Here is a 21,802-nt window from a genome sequence, read left to right as displayed (position 1 = left end):
TGTTGTGTTTATATATTCTTACTGAAAATGGGACTTTCTCTGATTTTGGTTTTAAGAAAATGTTTGTTTTGTTTCATCAGGATGTTGAAGTTCTGTACCTGACTACAATTTTGAGATACTTAGTACTTAGATTTGACCCCACTACATTTCAGATCAAGAGTTTACATGTAAAATGTGACCAGTTTATAAAATATTTTAGAGTTACAGATTGAGCTACCCAATAGTAGATACACTGGGTAAATTAGCTCCACCATGACATTAAAACACTGCTTACATGTTAACACATCAGTAATGACATTCTAATAATGTGTATATGATAAAGAATGAGGCCATTTTGCATGAGTACTTTTACTTTTGATACTTAAGGTGCATTTTGCTGACAGTTCTCATGCACTTTTACCTACACACCTTTTGAATCCACTACCTTTACTCGTAAAGGAGTATTTTTATATTGCAGAATGGTTACTATTAACACAGTAAACAATCTCAGCACTTCTTCCACTGCTGTCAAGATGTGATACGTTTTTAAAGTTTGTTACATCTTCTGTAGCTGAGCATAAAAAAGTAAAAAAAATTTCACTAATCAACACCCACTGGAAACAAGTTTTAGTGTTTTTCTTTTCCTTCCCAGGGAGCATATGGAATATTGTGAACTGGTGTTTTTCTAGCTAAGCTGCTTATATTTTCCAAATGCAGTGCATGGAGGCCGAGGAGATTCTGTGACTATTCACAGCAGCGAAACTTGATATCAGCAGTTGTTTTTCATCAGGATTAATGGGCACATACAGCTGTGGTCAAAAACAGACTGACAGTAATGACATCTCATCCTCACTGGACTAAGAGGATGATCTCTAAACAGCCATATCAGACAAAAATAGTGATTATCATTAACACAGCTATCTGAACAACAAAATAAATCACCTGACATAATGTGCACCCGCAATTTATCTTCATGTTTTATTTGCTTTGCAAACAATTCTTGGCTAATTGCAGGTACCAGTATTTTGGTATTTCTTTTTTTCCCCCACACAACACTGTAGTATTTAAAAATGTGAATACTGAAGAATTGCAACATAAATTACAAATGATACATATCAACATACCCACCCCCCCAAAAAATACATACAGGATTAAAAGATTACAAAAATGTTACAACATAAGTAATATTAACATTTTTGTGTAATACACAACAAAGAAAATGATAAATTAAGTATTACATTGCGGTTAAAGTGTAATCACTTAAAAACTCTTTGGAGAAATGAGGATCTGTTTCATGTAGCTCTGATAATTGACATGAACAGACAGGTAGCCTGTGGAGGAGCAGTGTTGCATACTTCATACAGATTCCCAATAATGTAAAATAAAATCATAGTTCTACATCAGACATCTTCTACTAATTCAGTTATTTCTTACAGGCAAGCAGTATTGAATAACTGTGCCTCAGCTCTTTGCATTGCTTCAAATCAGTGCCCAAATAAATCCCAATACTTGGAGTAAAGCCTTCATGACAAACAGTAAACACATGGATGATCAAATGACTCATAAGGCCCCCCGGGTGCATCGCAGTACTGCAGGATATAATCCTTTGTTCTGAGATCAGTTAAAAACACAAACAAATGATTAAACTGGGGCAGTATGTGGGGCAACCCACCAGGAGCTAACACTACCAAAGTGTAATGTTGGTGTGTATAAAAGGCCAGGCAAAGACTCTTACAGCCACTGGTCACTGGTAATGCCACACTGTCAGCAGTCAAACAGATACAAATATAAACAAAACAATGGCTGCTCCACACTTACAGCCATATAGCTGGTGTCAATTTCCCACTAAACAGAACTACTGAGATGCACCCTGTTCTTATGACTGATGTTTTACAACAACCCAGAGGAGCCCCAGTACTTGTAATGTCGTTTCAGATTAAAAGGTTTGTGTGGAATGAGGAGGAGGGGGAATAAATGAATCAATATTGATGCTTACTGAGCCAAAAACAAACATCTGCTCTGATAAAGCTGACTGAAATGGTCTGGGCTGACACCACCGCACACCGGTCTAAGTCCAATATTTTTCAAGCCTGATTTATCATAAGGTAAATATATATATGCATTTTCAATAACATATGCATAACTGTGCATAAAGACTAGACTTTTGGCCTCTTCACACAGTTGGTGATATACTGTGTGTGCTTACAATGTGTAAATACTGAATGCCTCTGAAAGTTAGAGCAAAGCACACAGGAAGGACAACCCATGTTTAAAGTATGATAATCAAAAGCATGATAACTCATTAATAAACATATCAGTGTCCTTCTACTGAATAGAGCAGAACCAATCCAAAAGCTAATAATTATCATCTTGGAAATAAAGTTTAGTCATAAAATGATTAATAATCAATCAACCAGTCTTGCTTTAGACAAGTTTTAAGGGTGCCTCAATGCTTTCACTGCTACCTGTGTAGTACAGCTAATGTATTATTTTCATCACCCCACAGAATTATATAAAAAAAAAGTGTTATAAATGAAACACTTAAAACCTGTAAAATCTGCACAATAATACTGAACCAAAGGTTAACATAGGCTGGATTACATTACATTACAATAAAGTTGTTCTCAATACTACATGTGTTGTTGGCTTCTGGCTTATCTCCCTGTGAACGGGCCACAGTGAGTTCAAGTGGCAATTAATCGTCTACCCATAACCTAAATTGAGTGGAATGAGGTAATAATAATAATGTTCAAAACCGGACCATGTTATGAGCTGGAAATCTGGAAACCAGGCAGACGCTGGTTTGTGTTTTCTAACTGGTTGATTAACAGCCACTATAAGTGACTGTAATTGTAAACTGCACCAAACTATGTACAAGAGTGACGAGTGAATTCTCTCTACCGTCCCGAACAACCAACACAGCCAGTCCCAAATTAGTCTGGTCAGTAACATTACAACATAATGAGGCCAAGTTTGCAGCCCCCCAAAAAATTGACATCCATCAAATGGAAAAAGCGTGTGAGCATCTCTAGTGGCTCCCTTGAAAGAAAAGAAAAAACAAAGCTAAAGTCAGATTAAGCCCTAGTGGTGCTTGCATAATGTACCCGCCACCAAAGTCACTGTTGGCGGGTAAGGTTTATGTTAGACTGACAGAAGCACTAAACACCAGCACTGAGAATTATTATTTTTTTTTTAATCTGATAACAGAAACTGATGTTTGGCCATGACTTGAATGATAAATGCTTGCAGGAAGTATCCCTGATTATTGGTGTGACTCTGGGAACTACACACACACAGCAGTGTGTATTCCTTAAAAAACAAAACAAAATGCAAAATACCTATAATTAAGTACTTTAACAGGCAATTGGAAGGAGGCTATAGTACAGCGTCAGCCACCCAACAATAATAATGTTCCTCTAAAACCCATTTTGATGGGAGTTTTCTATCGATCTGTACAAGACCTACTTTCTAAGTGCTGCTAATACAAGAACCTCTGTGAGGACACTGTCGAACCCTACTTCAGTAGGAATAGTCAATCAGTTCAGTTTTTTTAAACCACGAAAGAATTTTGACAATATACTTAAACACAAAAAAAAGTAAAAATTCCTAAAAATTATTAACAGTGCTTGCGTGCATAACTGTGCATGTTGGTAGAGGTCTCTTCATGTACCGTGAAGACCTTTATGTCCACAGTGTTTTATTGCACAATCTCTGGCTTTACGAATGCTATGCTGCCATCCATTCTTGGATGAAATGTAAAAACAGATGCAGGAAAAACCCCTTTAGAAAAGTCCAATAGGTTTGTGCTCAAATTAAAGTTGCATCTCAGACGGAATACTGGCATCTGCAAATGTAAAGAAATCGTTTACAGTTTAACAGGAGGCCACACAAAAACTGCTCCAAAGAGCTCCTCAGTGGGCAATGTTGTGCAGAGGTCAATGTAGCCAAGAGCCCAGATACGACATGTATCTAGTAGTTTACACCCTTTCATCATGCACAACAATGAATGGACCTCCTACACTCCGCTGTCATCGGTGGACCATCGATGGATTGTTGAAACTAAGCAGAACATTCATCAGAACATTTCACAGTCCAATAAACAGGTTAGTTTGGTCATTTCTTATTCTGAGGTCGCTGTTATCTAATGTTATCACTGCACCCATGATGATGAGACTGTTCCCATGTCTCTGTAAATATCTCCACACATCTCCATGCGCTGTTCCATTCTTTAGTGCCTTTTGCCATAAGCTTGGTCAACACCCAGCGTGAGGACGGATAGACTCCATTTAAATGTGCTCTTTTCTGCACCCACAGGAGAACTTTTTTTTTAAGTGATGTGAATTAAGTACTGATGAGACAAAGAAAACATTTTTTTTTTTTTTAAAGCAACCAAAAAAAGCCCACAAGTGTTTTTAAAATGCCAGCTGGCGGGCTTTGACGCGCCGACAATCAGCCCCCGCACATAATAGATACCATTATCACCAACCATCTCCGTTTGGTCTCATACTATACTCTCATTGGCAGACTTCTTCATCAGTTTGGTAGAGAGCAAGGAATGCTGGGAAGAGTTAGACACCTTGGCTTCAGGAATGAGCAGACGTACTTTCTGATTTGTTCTTCTCCACTCAGAGTACAGCTGACAGTGGTAGCGGAAAGATACCTGCACAGACAACCAGGTAGGAGAAGACGGAGATATAGGAGGTCAATTATACACACAAACCTTTAGCTGGTTAAGTCCACTAATAAAATATATGGCGTGTATTACAATAGTTCTACAGTCTAATCTGTATGTGAATTATGTTTTACCAGGGTCCACAGGACATAGATGGTGAAGAGGGCGATGGTGAGGGCTATGAGGCCTACAGCCTGCAGCCAGCTTCCCAGCTGAAGATGGTCCTGAGCACCCCTCAAGCACAGCCAGCCTGAAATGGCTGCTAGGGGTGTGATAAACAGGAAGCACACCATGTCGCAGAACAGCGTCCTCTTCTCATTGCGAGGGCCAGGGTCCCGCAGCCACTGTGGAATAAGAAGTACGAGACAGAAAAATAGAGAAGAGGGAGATATGTACAAGTGAAAGACAGGCAGGGGAGAGGTAGATGGACGGGTGGAAGAGAGATCTTAAGTCAATCAAAAACAGAAAAGAGACACTACAATAACAAGCAAGCAAGCAAGCAAGCAGAAAGATGAGATGTAAAAAAGCTAATTCTCCTTCACACACTTAGATATTCACAATCATTCACATACCACAGCCCAACCACGTAGAATAAAACCCAGACAAGCAGAAAGATTGATGCAGACAAGGCAAAGGGCATTGACCTTTGTTACCTCTGTGAGAGGCCTCGGTCGGCGCTCGATGCTGAACTCTGTGTGGCAGAGCTCGCAGTAGCTGGTGTTGGAAGACGACAGCCACTTCTCCAAGCAGCTTTTGTGCACTGTGCCCAGAGTGCCTGTGCAGTCGCATGGAGACAGGAGCCCCTCGCTGTTGCCCCCTTCATGGCAAATACGGCAGATGGGACCATCACTGAAAATGACATGTATATTAAAAAAAGCTTTAGTTATAGTACCAAAATCCAGAAGGAACTTGCAGAACATCAGATTTACTCAATGTAAATGTTCCCCACAGGACTGCTTCTGTGACAGCATGAGCGTTAGTAAGTCTTACCTTTGTGCGCTCATGGGTTTGAGCACAGAGGAGAGCAATCGTCCATCTATGGCTGTGACCTGGGTGACGTAGAGTGCTGGACACCCGTCACCACCTGCTTCCTCCACACTCTTCCACAGGCCAGTGCTGCTTGCACAGTCACACAGAGAGCCAGGCAGGTGACAACAGCCCCCCGTCGTCATGGTTACAGTGGCCAGACCCTGGCCGTAGAGGTGGAGGCGAGGGTGTAAAGTGACAGAGTCAAAGGTTGACTAGGAGAGCAGGAAGCACAAACTCTGCTGTCCACAGGTTGGTCAAATTCAATGTCTACAAACAGAGAAAGAGACAGATTGAGAGTTAATGGCTTTTTCATATAAACAGCATCAGTGAGGGAAAGCAAGTAAGTACTTTTACTCAGAATTTTAAGGTACTGGAACTTACTTGAATGTTTCCATTTTATGCTACTTTATACTTATACTTCACTACATTTCAGAAACATATATTTCACTTTTTATTCCACTAAATTAATTTCTCATCCTAATTATTCTCAGTGATATATTATTCATAAATTGGCTCCATAATAAGTACTTTTGGTAGCTTAAGTACATTTTTATACTAATACTAAAGACTTACTGTAGGTACAATTTTAAATACAAGACTTTTACTTGTCAACAAATATTTTACTTAAAAATGTTAAACAAAAATCCCCATCACTGAATAATAAACTATATAATATTAGAGTAGTATAAAATTACAATACAGTATAATATCATGCAGAAGCTGAAGCACGCTGCCTCAAATTAAATATAATAAAAATAAAGAGATACAGAATATCGATATATCAAAATTGTTAAATGAGACTAGTCATTTGTCATTTGGGTCATCACAATATTGTGATAGAGTTAACTTAAATGTCTTCCTGGTCCTTAAAGCTGCAGCTAATATATGTAGCCATATATTATTATAAAATAATTGTATGAAAGCATTAATAGTTGTACCCATATTATTAACAGTATTGTGAAATAGTCAATACAGTACACTTAGCTTTATGTTATGACAGTGCTCATATGAATGTGTGCTTAATGTAACATTCATTTCCTGCCATGTGAGAATAACTAAGGTTATCTACAAAAACGTTTTGTCATTTACAAGAAAGCTGTCAGTTTGGAGGTGGGCCAATTTGCCCAAAGCAGCAACTAATCCAGTATAAAAGCAAGCGTATTCGACATTGAGTGCGATGTGCAGCCGACTGATAAACAGTCTGTCTCCACTCAGAGAACCCCTCACTAAAGATAAGAGGCAGAGGGATGAATTTGCTACAGCCTGTTGTACATTTGCCTTGCTATTTGGAAATTATTCTGTACAGTATCACACAACTGACACAAAAACAATAGATAGAGTTAAGAGTACACTAGAGTTTCTAAAACCAAAACATATGACTGATATGTGTTTAGGTATTTAAGTCTTTCCTTTTAAAGAAATGTTGAGCTAGTGTGCTTAATCACCACTTTAATGATGGCAGCACAACTACTATTTAAGAGGGCAACTTTAACACATAAACATATTGTGTATGACACAAGACAGTGATTATTCATACCAGGGTAAACAGCCCCGGCTGTGTTACTGTGCACATCACTGGTAATCCTATGTACTCAACAGTGTTATTGTTGTGTTGTTTTTTAAATCAGGAGGTTTAAAATGAAACATGCAGTTAATTTATGGGATTTTCTTTATTCTGTCTCTTGTCTGAACTTCATGATTCAGGTACTTGACTAGATGACCTCTTAATCCACTCAGATCAATGGCAAACGTGGTGTTATTATTTCTGAATACTGATACAGCATTAAGAGGCACAATCCCTGACCCAGATAAACAAAAGGGTAGCCCCAAAACTAAAACAACAACAAGATCTATTAAGTTACTGTCTATCCACGCTAGTGATGAGCTGTATGTAAACACAGGAATAAAACAGACTGGTGTATTTCCACATATGATCACTGAGGAGACATTACGTTAAATTCAGTCATTTTTAAGCCAAACTCTTCAAGTAAATGTGACTGGAACTGCGCACACACACACACACACACACACACACACACACACACACACACACACACATTACGCCATGAACATTTTACTCTGCCAACAAACTAGAAGTGGAAGAGAGTTTTATTTTCACAGAGAAAAGTAGCTAAAGCAGCTGTTATCAGCATCCAGCTGTGATCCAGACTATTGTCTGGAGCAGACAGACTGAATGTTGTCGACATCATACAGCCAGAAGATTGTGTGGCTGCATACATTAGCTGTGTATACAGCTATGTGTAGGTGATATAACGTTAGTTAATAGATTAGTACAAACTGGGGTTTTTTCTTTTTACATTGTCATTTGTGATGAATGATCAGTTAATGTAACGTTAGTCCATGTTGTCAGTTGGTGCCGTTACAGCTGTGTTGTTAGCTGTCAGTAGCTACAGTACAGTAAGCTGCTAGCCGTCCGTCTGCTGTATTATAACATTAAAGCTAAAACGTCTACTTACCCCGTGTCTTCTTCTTACAGATGTGTCACAGCAGCGGGCATTACCGCCCCAATAACCTCGTATTTCCTTCTCCTTTCATTTTCAGCCGCAGCGACGTGTGAATTCACAGCATTGGTCAAAGTGCTGTGCCACTAGCTAACTAGCACTAGCCACTGGTATGCTATAGAGTCCTGTGCTAGCTAGCGGCCCTCAGCTGATGACACACAGCAGCCCAGGCTTCCGCTTTCCCTGGGCTTTAAATATACCCCAGAGGCTCATCATCAGCTGTCTGCCTCCACCGTGAAGACAGGGCAGACGAGTGCAAAACAATCCGGGCGACTTAAAATGTGTTTGGGAATAACAACAGCTTGCCAAAGGGAGGGGCGTTCACAGAAAGCGTCACATGCGCAACACGGCCAGGAGAGATAAACACACTAAATCATTTATATAATGCATTAAAAATGGAAAACAAATAGATTTTAATTGTGTTTTAATGTTTTACAGCACATATTGATCATAAAATGTCCACAGATTTTTTTGTTACTTTACCGTTGTGGAAATGGCAGGTCTTATAACTGCATAATGAATATTAAATGTAATAGTGGTTAATGATGGTTGTAAAGGCAGAGAGCTACTTCATTTACCTTCATTAAAAATGCCCGAGCACAACAATGCACAGTTAGCTTTTTAACAATGTTTCACACAATAAACTGCTGTTTTTTTTAAAAACACTGAGTGGTGTTAAAATGCATTCACATTTGTTTCAACAGGGATGAAGATTTCTAAAACAAAGATATTTTAAGGGGGCCTGCCCTAAGAGCAGTAGACATGGACTAGATGCTGTAAAACTGTATGACTATATGAGGAGTGCCTAGCGTTTAGGTGTAGATCCTGAATGGTCGCCTGTCAAATGGACCTCTGGAGCCTGTACACACTTTGCACAAACATTTCCACCCAACCGTTGACAGCCAAGTTGCTACACAACAGAGAGCAAACACAACATTAAGTTAAGAGTACACAGAGTGAGTAATGCATCCAAAAATAGGTCTGTTGGCTATATGTGGATTAGGTTTATTTATGCTTCAGTATTTTCTGTGTAATGCGAAAGTAGCAAAACATGTTTACATTTGCTGCCTTTACATATATTTTTTGAAGAAATGCTAAATATCACAAGAGACATAAGGAACTTCAATCAATCACACGTGAAAGCATCTGTGCCAGACGGGTGAAATGGGGGCATTTCAGCCAACCATGTAAACAATTTGCATTTCTGATTTTCAGTTCTACTTTTCCGACTGGCAAACGTTAATGTGGCTGACTGACAGTGTTGAAGAAACATATTATACACATCTTTATCCATTTCCCTTTAACAGATATCTCACTCATATGACAGCAAAGGTTAACTGAGCACATTAGAGGAAAATGTTCAAGACAAGAAAGAATTTTGTCTTTGCAACAGTTTCCTTAACAACCAATAGAAACATGTTTCAAAGACGTTAAGTGTATTTTTAAAATAAGTGGATTTGTTCCACTGAAATTATTGGACGTAAGTGCAAAAAACTGATTTTCATTTCGAGACAGCCGACTGAGCCAACTCAAAAAGAGAAACACAAGGCTTGATGCAGGCTGACACCATTATTCCACAAATAATAAAATCACACAGCACAATTTATAACATTACTTTTGCTATATAGCATTACACATTATTTGCAAATAGCTTGGATTGGTTTGCCAAATACAGCAATGAAATGCAATCTTAGCAGCCTTTAACAAGTTTAAATGAGAAAACCTAAAACTGACAATGATTGCATCCGTCTCCTTTGGTATCTTTGTGCACTAAGATTAACGCACACACTCTCACACACACACACACACACACACACACACACAGTCACGCACAAATAAAAACACTTAAGTTTGATTTACACTTGCCCATATTAACTCAGTCGCAGCCAGTCTGGTCCCTGGCTCATGCTAATTTCATGCCACAGTGGGCACAGGACTCAAAGAGGAAAATTACAATTAAGAGGCAAATAGAAATTCCAGACAGAGTACACATCAATACTCTGGTGGTACCTTCGTCTCATCTCCTCCTCTACACCCGAAATGCATGACAGACAGAATCAGGTCAACCAGACATGAAATTGGGATTCCACTGTAGCAAGTCTGTATCATTGCAAGCTGAGAAAAGAGGCAAGTAGAAACCACTTGCTCTGATAAACAGGCTGACTGATCCCTCACCATTCCTTCAACGGGAGCGGGTCAATGGGACCATAAAGGCTAGTTAATTAAAAAGAAATTGTAATTTACTACAGTTTTAAGTTCAACTTCATAATAGCAAAACACTTGCTCCCTCTCCAGGTTATTACGAGGCTGTATAGTTTTTTATACACAGACTGAAATCAGAGGAAGACAAATGAACCAAGAAAAGAAAAAACAAAGAAGAAACCAGCAAAAAGGAATGTCAAATACAAGTGTCTTGGTGTCAGAGACGTCTGAGCCCATGAGGGTATCATGATGGCAGCAGCATGACAGTTGAAGTAAACCAGAGGTGAGGAGAGGAAAGACTGACAGAAAGTCAAACAGGAAATCACAGGCTTTGGCAGCAAGGGAGTTTGTTGCCCCTCTGCCCGTCCGTAGTTGGGGGGAGACTTATGTCCACTACGTTGTTGCCTGGAGACTCATCATGTCCAGATCTATCAGAAATTTGCTTCTGAGATACGATACGGTAGATTTCTGTAAGAGAAAACAGCGGTAAGTAAATCTTATGGTACATAACCTTGGAGATTTATAAAAAGCTTTACATTATGTTTAAGAGTTTCTACCTGTGAGAATGTTCTTAAAGGCTTCTTCTACATTAGTGGAGTCCAAGGCGGAGGTCTCAATAAATGAAAGTGTGTTTTTTTCTGAAGACGAGAAAAAGTATGATTTACACATTAATGCAATTTTAATGTATGTTAACCACGAGACAGCTTGGATAATTCTTTAAATAAGTGGTTTTAGTATTATGGCTACAAACAAACAGAATTCTACTTTGATTACAAGACTACTTTAAATGGAGTGCTGTTTCCCCGACGGCAACACTAAATAATTTACCTGAGAATGCTCGAGCCTCGTCAGTGGGGACCGCCCTGAGGTGGCGGAGGTCGCTCTTGTTCCCAACCAGCATGATGACGATGTTGTTGTCGGCGTGGTCCCTCAGCTCCTTCAGCCAGCGCTCAACGTTCTCATATGTAAGGTGCTTGGCGATGTCGTAAACAAGGAGAGCCCCAACAGCACCCCGGTAATACCTGGCGACGGCATAAACCAGATGAATACAATAACTGCACTGTCTTTATTTCAGGGCCATATTTGCATCACTAGTTTGTTGAAAATACTCACGCTGAGGTGATAGCTCTGTAGCGTTCCTGTCCAGCTGTGTCCCAAATTTGGGCCTTTATCGTCTTGCCGTCCACCTGGATGCTGCGGGTGGCGAACTCCACCCCAATGGTGCTCTTGCTCTCCAGGTTGAACTCATTTCTCGTGAAACGGGACAGCAGGTTACTCTTCCCCACTCCAGAGTCTCCGATTAGCACAACTGCAACCACATCACACACAAAAAAAATGTAAATAAATAACCTGCAGTGTTAGTCTGACAAACTGTAAAAGATAAGTGGTATGAAATCATTCCAATCCATGTCACAGTGAGTGCAATCTTTTAAAGCTTCAGTCCATTAAAGCAAATGTTTGTAAAATACAGTTTATTCTATTTTATATACACACTCAATCCAGCACCTTGCAGAGCACACTTACTTACACTAATGTACAGTACACATTTAACTAGTACGTTACAGAAGTTACAGTAAGGTCCTAGTTTTAGTTCAGACTAACCCATCTATCTATCTATCTATCTATCTATCTATCTATCTGCGCTGCAACAAAATACTGATTGAAGGTGAAACGTACAACATGTCTATCGGTATGTTACTTTACTCTTCTGTCTAAAATTGTGTCTTAATGCATAAGACGTTAAGTAACTTAGAGGACACTGATTATGTGCTCACCAGGAGCAGCACAGAGAAATATGTCAAGCAGCAGTTTTGCTCGTTGTTTTTGACGATGTCAACAAGTTAGCTAAGTAGCCTTAGCTTTCGTAGCTTTACATGTCTCGCAAAGTGATGCAGAATTAAAACTACTAAAAGGTACGGTAACTATTCAATAGCTGCCATCTGTCGCCCAAGACAGACATTTTATTTTAAGTAAACTTAAGGTCGCCTAAGGTGATTGTTTTTAACGAGGCCAACGTAGCTGCCATGTTAGCCAGCTAGCTTACTTATTTACCGTTAGCTACTTATTTACCTGGCGTTAGCTAAAAGCCATCTCTGGAGTCGCTGATTGGTTCGCGAGTTTAAGATCGAAGTTACACTACTAAAGACGAAGTGTGGTAGCATTACACGCTTGTAATTGAACTTATAAGAGTGATTACATGGTTTGCTCGACAGTCCGCAGCTATCGTGTTACTTGGCTACCAGTAACGTTTGAGCTAACTTTAGCATTAACGCTGGCTTAGTCGACTTCCTCAGTTCGTCCTGCTGTCATCGAACTTTTACAAAGAGCTCAAACACGCTGTCAGTCATCCACATTTCAAGAGGAAAGTACCTTTGAACAAGTAGTCGTATTCATCATCTCGGGTTCCCATTTTTGAAGACTAGTTTTTGTACTTTTTGAAGTACTTTCCCACGATCAACAACAACAACCCTTCCCACCGGCAGCTAGTAGGCACCTCCTTCAAGGAAGAGAACGAGCACGTGAGTTTTGGAACGTCGTTCTCGACCAATTGAAAACGTTTTCGTAATGACTGACACATAGACTGACCAATCATATGCGTTCTTTGAAAATGCCGACCAATCACGATACAGAGCAGAGAACACGGCGGAGGCATTACACCCTTTGTTCTCCAAACTTTGACGCCCTGTCCTCTTGTGGATTGAGCAACATCCAATTTTTCGAGCATCAGCATACTTCAGCATATTTCACAATGTTTTATGACATTTTTTTTTGTATTACACCCAGAGCAGAATGTATACACATGAACCAAGCTGTGGTATTACATGGAAAAGGCAGATGCATCAAACCAAACAATAGGAGAGGCTATAGGCTACTATATATTAATTGTTCACAACTATTATTACTAACAAAGTAATTATTAGTCGTTATTAATATGTTGTTCATTTGTACTCCACTGTATTCCACTTTATTGTCTTAGTGGACACACAAACCAGACCAGTAGATGTCATATTAGCAGATTCTGGTCTGAGTGGAAGAGCCCCAGCCAAGACTGTCAGTGTGTGATTTATTTTTTTCAACAGGGAAAGCTGGATTTGAGATTCCTCTTCTGGTGTGCTCCTTTTCTGTGGCAGAGATTAACCATTACTGGTAGGAACTGACATCTGATAGTCTCTAGCTGAGCTAGAGAGGAGTAACCTTATCTTCAGAACTGCGTCACATGATCAGACCTTCCCGGCTCCTACAGACACATTTTGCAGATATTTGTCCCCCTAACAAGCCTGGATGGTGATGGTTAATCCATTCATGAAACACTTTCATCTAGAGCAAGATGGCTCAACAGCTAGTGGCAGAATTTCCACTACTGAAAATATTTCTAATCATTGTTGTGACCCCTTGACCTTTCATGCAGCATTCATGGTGATCAGGCCAAACTTTTCAAAATCTAATAGGCAGAATGGCATGTTCATTAACATCCCACGGTACATAGAAGGAACACGTGGTTTTGTTCTGCGTAGAGACATAAAGCTTCTAGACTTGGAGTAATTTGAAAAATTGCCTTTACAAATTGACATTCTTTAAACTAAATAAAATACAACCTAAAATGTGCCAAATATGAAGGATAAAGTTTAAATCACACACAAAATCACATAACTGTGAGGACAAATGATGTGTTATATGTCAAATATTTTATATTTTATCTATTCTAATGCTACTGTAATTGTTACATACAAATTACACACTTGGTGTGTAAATGAAGCAAAATTGTAGTTATACCTATCTGCTGTTTTGGCCCTAAAACACAGTAAAACTAAAGCCTCCAAAACACTGTTTTTGTTTGAACATTTTGTTATTCTCAACATAAAAACTGCAGTACCCAATTAGTCACCCTAAGACCCTTATGACTTGTGAACTCAGTGGTAGGAGTTAATGCATAACAACTGAATGATGATCAGTCTCTCTGTCTCCCAAAAACATGGCGACTGATACAAATGGCTTATTTCCATTTCAAATCAGGTGCCTGATAATTTTAGTAATTAATACAAATATTATATGACATCATCTCCATGGACAACAATTCATAGAACTGCTTTATTTTGTATTCATTCTGATTGAGTCCAAACACACACACATACAGCCATCTATTTATCCTCACGTATAAATAGATGAATATACACAGATATACATAAATACACATTTCTGATATGCATATTCATTTTGAAATCATGCTATGTCTCTGTTAAGGACTCTCCCTATTGGATGAGGGCACACAGCGATTTGAAAACACATACACAACACAGCTGAACAGTTGGAAGAATCCCTATTGATTTGCATGTACAGTAAACCCCACAAATCTTTCAATTTGGATATCTTACAAAGAAACAGCTGTGGTTTATAGACCATAAATATACAGCAGCTGCATCTCAATAAACACACTGAAGGATATGGTACAGTAAATTATGTAGATTGCAATCATTTCTTGCCCAGCAGCAAAAATAAAACCAAATAAAAATAATATTCTCCGATTCAAATGGAAAATATATTTGTATATCTTTATATATGTATTTATAATTTTATGTACACATTCTCAGGAGCACAACTATGAGAAAGAAAAATAAATACAACAGCACAAGTGAAAAAAATATAAACAATAGGCCTACATGTAAAATTTCTCAATAAGGCAATAAAAATGAACTTAAAAGCTAGACTGTACAAAATATTGCTGCTATGGTCTCCATCTGATGAACAGCAAACTGATTACAACTGGCCACTGCACATCATGAGAATGAGCTGATTTCTATTTTACAATGTCCAACATTGAGGTGTCCTTCCTTACACACACAAACACACATAGAAACATACCAACCAACTGAAGAAACTGCGTCTGTTAGAAGTTAGATTAAAAAATCAGTTTGTTGAACTTAAGTCTTACTTGAGAGTCCTACGATGTCAGCCACAGAGAGACTACAGTTAACACTACAATGACTGTGATTGACTTCACCAACACACACACTTGATAATCCTAACAAAAACGCCGTCTATATATCACCGGTGTGAGCAGAAAACGAAGATAACGTGATGTATGTTTATTTGGCCTCTATCACTAGTTCATCTTCAGGTCCTCTTGACAAGTGCAAACAACATTCAACCCATTTACAAACTGCTGTGTCACCAGGTCAACACTGCGACGTACTGTGTTCATTCAAATATACAGATAACAGGTACGATATTGACTGCAAATACTACAACTGATGCTCTACGTCTACAAACATTTGAAATGTCCAGTCAATGGATTTTCTTATTGTGAGGAGGTAAGGGCGACCAGATAGAGCAACTGTCACTGATATGCTGATTATTGTTCCACCCTCATAAAAAAAAAACAGGAAAAAGGAAATATGAAATTCTATTGTTACAAATGATTTGTGTGCATCTGTCCAAAAATAGGGCAACACTGGAAGACATTGTAATGATGTGAAGATTACTATAATGACTGACAATGTCTGCTGCCTTAGTGTTGCAATTGATGCCTTCTTTTTGAAGGCGAGAGTCATGAGCCTCATCTGTTTCTACAAGAGGTGTAGTGAAAAAAGTAGTTAACACTGAAATTAAACAACAAACACATGATGTAAAAAAAGAAACTGGTAAACTAAAAAAAAAAAGCTGCAGTGCTGAAATGATAAAACAAAAAATAAAAGTTCTTTGGATGCAAATTGAAAAGAAAGCGTTCAGAGTGAAAAAGTATCAATAACAGTGACCATTAGAATAAAATACAAACAGACAAAACAAATATAAGTTCACAGTAGTAAAACAGAAATAAAAAAATGTTGGAAAAATGTTTTTGATATACATAATAAATTATTATGCTATGAAAGAACTATATATATTCACTAAAAGAAATTCTGTGTTTCTATAAACTGAACTGCATATTTTCACTACTGGAAATGTGAGAATGACAGAGACGTCTGGATGTTCTGTTTTGATTGGCCAAACGATGGTTATCATTGTAACTCCAGTTCTCAGAGCACAGCCCTCCCAACACCACAGGTTTGACCACTCATCCGGCACACTGAAATCTCACACCATGTGTTTCTTTTCCAGCTGTTGCTGGATGCCATGTGAGGGTACAACATCAATACAGCCAGTACCAAGGAGCGTTGGTGGGCTTATCCTGATTGGCCAAATGTCCGTGTGCTGCTCTGCAGGAGTGAGTGGGAGAGCCTGTTATAGGGCTGTGCTTGTGTGAACTAGATCATACTGTACAATGCCTACAAAAAGACTTCACCCCATGTGGAAGTTATCATGTTTTATTTTATGTTTACTGACATGAAAGCGTCTTTTTCTGTTGATCAGTGTCAAAAAAAGCCACATTATATCTACTTCAGTGTTGTAAGACAGTAAAACATGAACACTTCCAAGGGGGTGAATACATTTCAGAGGCACTGTGAGCTACTATGGTCTTTCATGTATGTCAAACATATAAGACTACAGCCGTATACACACTACTGCATGTCACACATACACATTATTGTTAAATTTATATAATTTTCATTTGTCCAGGGTGAAAGGCAGGGATGGTTAAAAATCAGCAATGTCATCATTGTCAGGATTTTTTCCCCCTCTCTGGTACTCAAGTCACTTGTATACATGTTTAAAGTCCTGGTTCAGACAGAGATCCTGCTGCTACCGCTGAGGTCTGGACTTCTGACCGATGAGTCCTCTCCGCTGAGACGTTCACTCCTCTCTGCCAGAGAACAGGGTTTACTGTTGGAGACAGACGGAGTGAATGTGTGAGGGAGACTGCACACAGCATACACATCTTTATTTCCCCAGGGCGTAAAATGTGTATCTTCTCATGCATTACCAGCTAATGATAGTGAGCCGTCTAATCAAAGTAAGAAGGAGAAAGTAGAATAGATAAGGCAAGCAGAAATCTCATAACATAAACATAGACACGCCTGAGTCACTGAAAATCAGAAAAAAGTGAAGATGTATTCATGTTTTTATTAAATGATAATAGAAAGTAAGGTTTTCACATGGCCTGCAGTTTGTGTTCACTTTGGTCTACACCATCAAGTCTGCTAGCATAAACTCCACATTTAACAAACACTAATGTGGATTTAGTGGAATATCTTGGATCAACAAATGCTGCAAAGTAGGAATTTCCTAAGCTAATATAATATTTTTAATTCATCTTAGCTACATAATACAGAAACATTTGAAATAGTTAACAAGTGTCCCCCTCAAAAGTTCAATGTTTGATCTTCACTGTGCAGAATGAAGAAGGATGTTTTCACATTCATTGGCTGAACGTGGAAAGTTTCTCTGTGCTCACTGAAAATCTGATTTTAGGGGCGGGGCCTACGAGCATGATTTATGACATCACAAATACTTTGAAAGTCAATCCTGGTCCAGTATGCAACTCATACAAGTGTGATGTAGAAAGCCACCAGTGCACATACACTGAGAATGGACTTTACAGTGAAATAGGAGACATCTTGTGTCCAGCAGGAAACCTTAAGAAATGAACAAAATGTGCATATTCATAGAATCTGGTATTTTTAATGAGGTAGAATGTATGTCTTTATAAGGATTTTAAGGTTGAAATTATACTTTTTGTGGAAAAAATCAAAGCAGACACACATTATTCTCCCAATCAGACTATTTGTATATATGTGTTAATACGTTCATGGAGTGGATGACCAATATGATAAGGTTATTATACATTACTATGGAACAGGGATTAAGTTAGAGCACAATTTAATATTCTTTTACATCTTCGACCTCTGTCGAATATATCTATCCAAACTGAACTGGTCATTAAATGACCTGATCAGGAATGTCAGCACAAAACTTGCTTTGGGACATCCCTGATGTAAAGAAATGTCTGAGAAGATGACAGATAAAATGAGTAGAAATAAAAAAAAATCAATGGTTGATGACACCATATCATCTAAGCATGGCAGTGTGGCCAAATGCTGCTACACTGAACAAAGTAGACAAGCAACCTGCGAAAGAAAACCTCACATTAAACCTCTAAAGGAAAACAGTCAGAGCAAAGTGATGTCCTGTCTAATTTGACTCTTTGTTTTACTGTCAGATTAACCAGCTATAGCTCTACCTGTAAGATTTTACATATACATTTTAACACTGAAAATAAACTCCTAACTCATTAACTCTACACCCACATTGCCCAAGATTTAACAAAATGATGTCCATGTTCTGTAAAATCTGATTCCTCCTCTGCGAGTTTAATGCACATACTGTATCTTTAGTGTGACCGTCTAGCAGCAGGAGCTGTGGGAGTCTAGTGAAGCATGAGACTTCTCACAGGCCGATGAAGTACCGCAGTGTAGTAAATGCTGAGCAGCTTTTTGTTGGAGGGACACAGGATGGCTGGTCGTGGACTAAATGGTCACGCAAGCTGCGAGTGACCATTTCCACCCACTTATCAATGAGGAATGAATGCTGTAATGTAGGGGTGGATGCAGAGCAAGCCTACACTTTGAGTAACTATGCACTTTTGAACACGAGAAGCTTGTTCTACATTTACCGTAAAAGCTTCTTGTGCAGGTAAACTGATCCATCCACGAATGAACAATCACCACCAAACACAACTGATTTTATTCCTTTTCTAAACAATTTTCCTGTACTTAATATCTTATCCGATGCTTCTCACTTACTGTCTCTCTTTCCCAATCCCCATCTGGCAGGGCCTTAGACTCTGAGCCATAGTGTAGCGGAGAGTACACCCAGGTCTTGTCCTCTGGAGGCTGTTTTTACACACCCACCACAGCAGAGGGGGACAGAGGAAAGGCCAGAGGCACAGAGACAAGCAGCAGGGGCAGGCAGGAGAAAGACACAGGAGATCACAGGAGAAGAAAAGACAAGACAGGAAATGAAAATTAGGGATGCATATAGGAGGAAATGTTGCTGTGAGACATCGAAAAGTGTGAATTTGACAAATAAGTGTAAAAATGTTAAAAGTGTTTAAAAGGATGTGTAAATCCTTTTGGCAGTTAAACACAGAGATGAAAATTTAGGCAAATAACAGGTTGTATCGGTACAGAGGAGTGCTGTTAAGCATGTAAATATTATGATGGGTCTTACAGACATGTGGTTAAATCAAAAGTCTTAGTCTTTTGCCCCATTTGGACTAGCTCCTGGGAAGCAAAGTGAGGTGTACAGAGCGAGGGATGAGTCGCTGCATCAGCCAAACGGGGAGGATGAGGAGCAGGAAGGAGAATGGGAAGAAAGCCAGGATGCCGGGACAGTCAGACACAGAAAGCATCCTCAGTCAAAGCAAAACACAAGAACAGGATGTTGTTGTGGTTTTTTTTTTCCTTTCCAACAAGCAAAAGCACTCTTTGGGTTATGTCTCCAAAAGCTTCGGTAGGTTCTGTGTTACTGAAGGTACCAGCCCTTTAAGAGAGGGAAGCAGCTGCAGCACGCTATGTTGGCGATGGTGACGGAGGTGTGGGTTGATGTCACACACTCACTCACACACACACATATATATATATACACACACACACACACACAAAGCACAGCACGTTGGAGCTAACACCCTATCAACACAGGGGCAAAGGAGCATGAGGCAGGCTGTCGGTGAGTGAGGAAACAAATGGAGATGAATACAAGAGTAACACAAAGACACACTGTCTAATAAGAAGTCTTGTCACTGTCTTCCCTGTGGGGAGGGTAGCTATTGGTTTCATGTTTAAACACAACTGCAAAAACACCTGATGTAATTAAATCACACAAAGCTGTAGGAAAAAAAACGTATTTCCTCTCAACACTGTAATCACATGTTTCATTAAACCAACAGCAATGTGCCCAGGACTAATCTAGTCTAATACCAGACACTTACAGCACTAGTACCATCTAACTCACTTCTCACTTACTGGCCAACAGGACTGGCATTTCCTTCTCTGTCGCAGAGGAGAGACCACCCAGGTCCTCCCGTCAGGAAACTGACAACAGGGGGAATATGGCACAAAGAGATATGAAAAGTTTGAAGGGAGGTAGGGAGGGACAAAGGATGGAAAACATGATGAAAAGGACGAAGCATGCTGAGGTGAAAATGGAAAAGATTGCTCTGTGTGTAACCCAGCAGGGATACACTGGATGAGTCAGTGGTGACAGATATATTCACAAGTCTGACAGCCACACTGTTTTCATCCCCCCTTTTACACACAACACGCTACTATCTCGCCACTTTCATTATGACTCACAAGGACAATCACAGGAAACGTTGGAGAGAGAGCAAGAAGGAAAAGATTAGGGGCTAGATGAAACAGGGGGAGGTGAAAATGATGTAGAGTATGAGTAAAATGGGCGAGTAGGGCACAGGAGGACGGAGGTAAGGGGGTGAAGATGAGGGAGAGGAGACAAAAGAAGAAAAACAATCACATGTGGAGGAGGACAGAGGTGAAGGAGAGCAGAGTGAGAATCATGAAAAGTGAATGTGGAGACTGTTGATAGTGGCTGAATAATTTAGTCACGAGTCACACTGAGCAACCTGTGAAGTGTCCTCACTCACACACACACTCACACACACACACACACAGTCTTGAGCAATCACTCCAATCTCACAGCTAAATGATGCGCGATCACAAATGTGGCCTCGTATCAAAAATTCAGACAAATTCCCTGCCCCTTCCTCCAGCACATCTTGTGTGATTCATGAAAAATGATTTATTTTGATTTTCTCTACCCACAAACACAAGCTAGCAGGCCCGAGTGTGCTTGTAATGGGGCAGTGGAAACTCAGTAATAAAATAAAGAAAATTTGCTGGAATATACAGAAACTTACAACAACTTACAACATGTTAATCAAAATACAATTCAGCTCAGCCTTCTTTTGCAGCACAACTGCAATTTGTTTTTTGTGCGCGCTCTCTCTTACACTCATAATCGACTTACATTACAAGCATGTTATGTAAGCAATGGATTTTTGTCTTTGACAACACTGTTGTGAGAAACTGCTCCACAATACCCAATAATACAGATTTTCTGCTAGCTCTGCCTGTGTTAGTTGAAACTACTCCAACTCCTGAAGGATATAAGAAAACAAGTAGAGTGAGGATACAGGGGCAATAACTCTGACATTGTCCTGTGGTTCTTGCTTGTTCTGTGTGAATGGCGTGGACGGGCACCTAAAACATTCATCAACGGAAAAAGCAGGCTGAGTGGCCATGCAGAAACCTGATTTGTGTGTGATGTCAGAAGGGAGAAGCGAGGGTGATGATGATGATGGAGATAGCAGAAACAGACAGGGAGCACAGAGACAGGGATGATCGGATGGCGAACTGACTGACTGAGCTGCTGAATGGCCAAACTGAGCGGAGCAATAGAGATTTAAATGATTCCATTTAAGTTCAGTTCTGGCAGCATGTTAACG

General features: G+C 39.5%; 3 protein-coding genes across 5 annotated transcripts in view; all 3 read right to left on the bottom strand.

Moving 5' to 3' along the window:
- Positions 1 to 943: 943 nt before the first annotated feature.
- marchf2 (membrane-associated ring finger (C3HC4) 2) lies at positions 944 to 8,499 on the bottom strand. Of its 2 annotated transcripts, none has more exons than XM_051376487.1 (5): positions 8,158 to 8,499; positions 5,642 to 5,947; positions 5,296 to 5,500; positions 4,786 to 4,995; positions 944 to 4,639 (listed from the first exon to the last, which is right to left on the bottom strand). In XM_051376487.1, exons 2-5 carry the CDS (start codon positions 5,821 to 5,823, stop codon positions 4,481 to 4,483), a joined length of 756 nt encoding a protein of 251 aa, XP_051232447.1. In that variant the 5' UTR covers positions 5,824 to 5,947; positions 8,158 to 8,499; the 3' UTR covers positions 944 to 4,480. The 2 variants fall into 2 exon arrangements, with proteins under 2 accessions (XP_051232447.1, XP_051232448.1); XM_051376488.1 differs by having other exon boundaries at positions 5,305 to 5,500.
- A 687-nt stretch (positions 8,500 to 9,186) lies between these two features.
- Positions 9,187 to 12,933, bottom strand: LOC127350156 (ras-related protein Rab-11B). Its single transcript, XM_051376490.1, has 5 exons — positions 12,775 to 12,933; positions 11,518 to 11,713; positions 11,233 to 11,426; positions 10,962 to 11,042; positions 9,187 to 10,872 (listed from the first exon to the last, which is right to left on the bottom strand). Exons 1-5 carry the CDS (start codon positions 12,812 to 12,814, stop codon positions 10,727 to 10,729), a joined length of 657 nt encoding a protein of 218 aa, XP_051232450.1. The 5' UTR covers positions 12,815 to 12,933; the 3' UTR covers positions 9,187 to 10,726.
- Positions 12,934 to 14,479: 1,546 nt separating this feature from the next.
- The window catches only part of pip5k1ca (phosphatidylinositol-4-phosphate 5-kinase, type I, gamma a), a 44,783-nt gene continuing 37,460 nt past the window's right edge, over positions 14,480 to 21,802 (bottom strand). Inside the window, exons 17-18 of one of the 2 annotated variants that reach the window (XM_051376476.1) lie at positions 19,083 to 19,172; positions 14,480 to 17,163 (exon numbers count right to left, since the gene is read on the bottom strand). In XM_051376476.1, the coding sequence (XP_051232436.1) occupies positions 17,161 to 17,163; positions 19,083 to 19,172 (93 nt within the window). In that variant the 3' untranslated portion in view covers positions 14,480 to 17,160. The remainder of the gene's footprint in view (positions 17,164 to 19,082; positions 19,173 to 21,802) is intronic. The other variant, XM_051376477.1, reaches the window with a different exon arrangement.

Source organism: Dicentrarchus labrax, unplaced genomic scaffold (assembly GCF_905237075.1).
Source record: "Dicentrarchus labrax unplaced genomic scaffold, dlabrax2021, whole genome shotgun sequence".
Taxonomy (NCBI): Eukaryota; Metazoa; Chordata; class Actinopteri; family Moronidae; genus Dicentrarchus; species Dicentrarchus labrax.
This window is presented reverse-complemented; position numbering and strand designations above follow the sequence as displayed.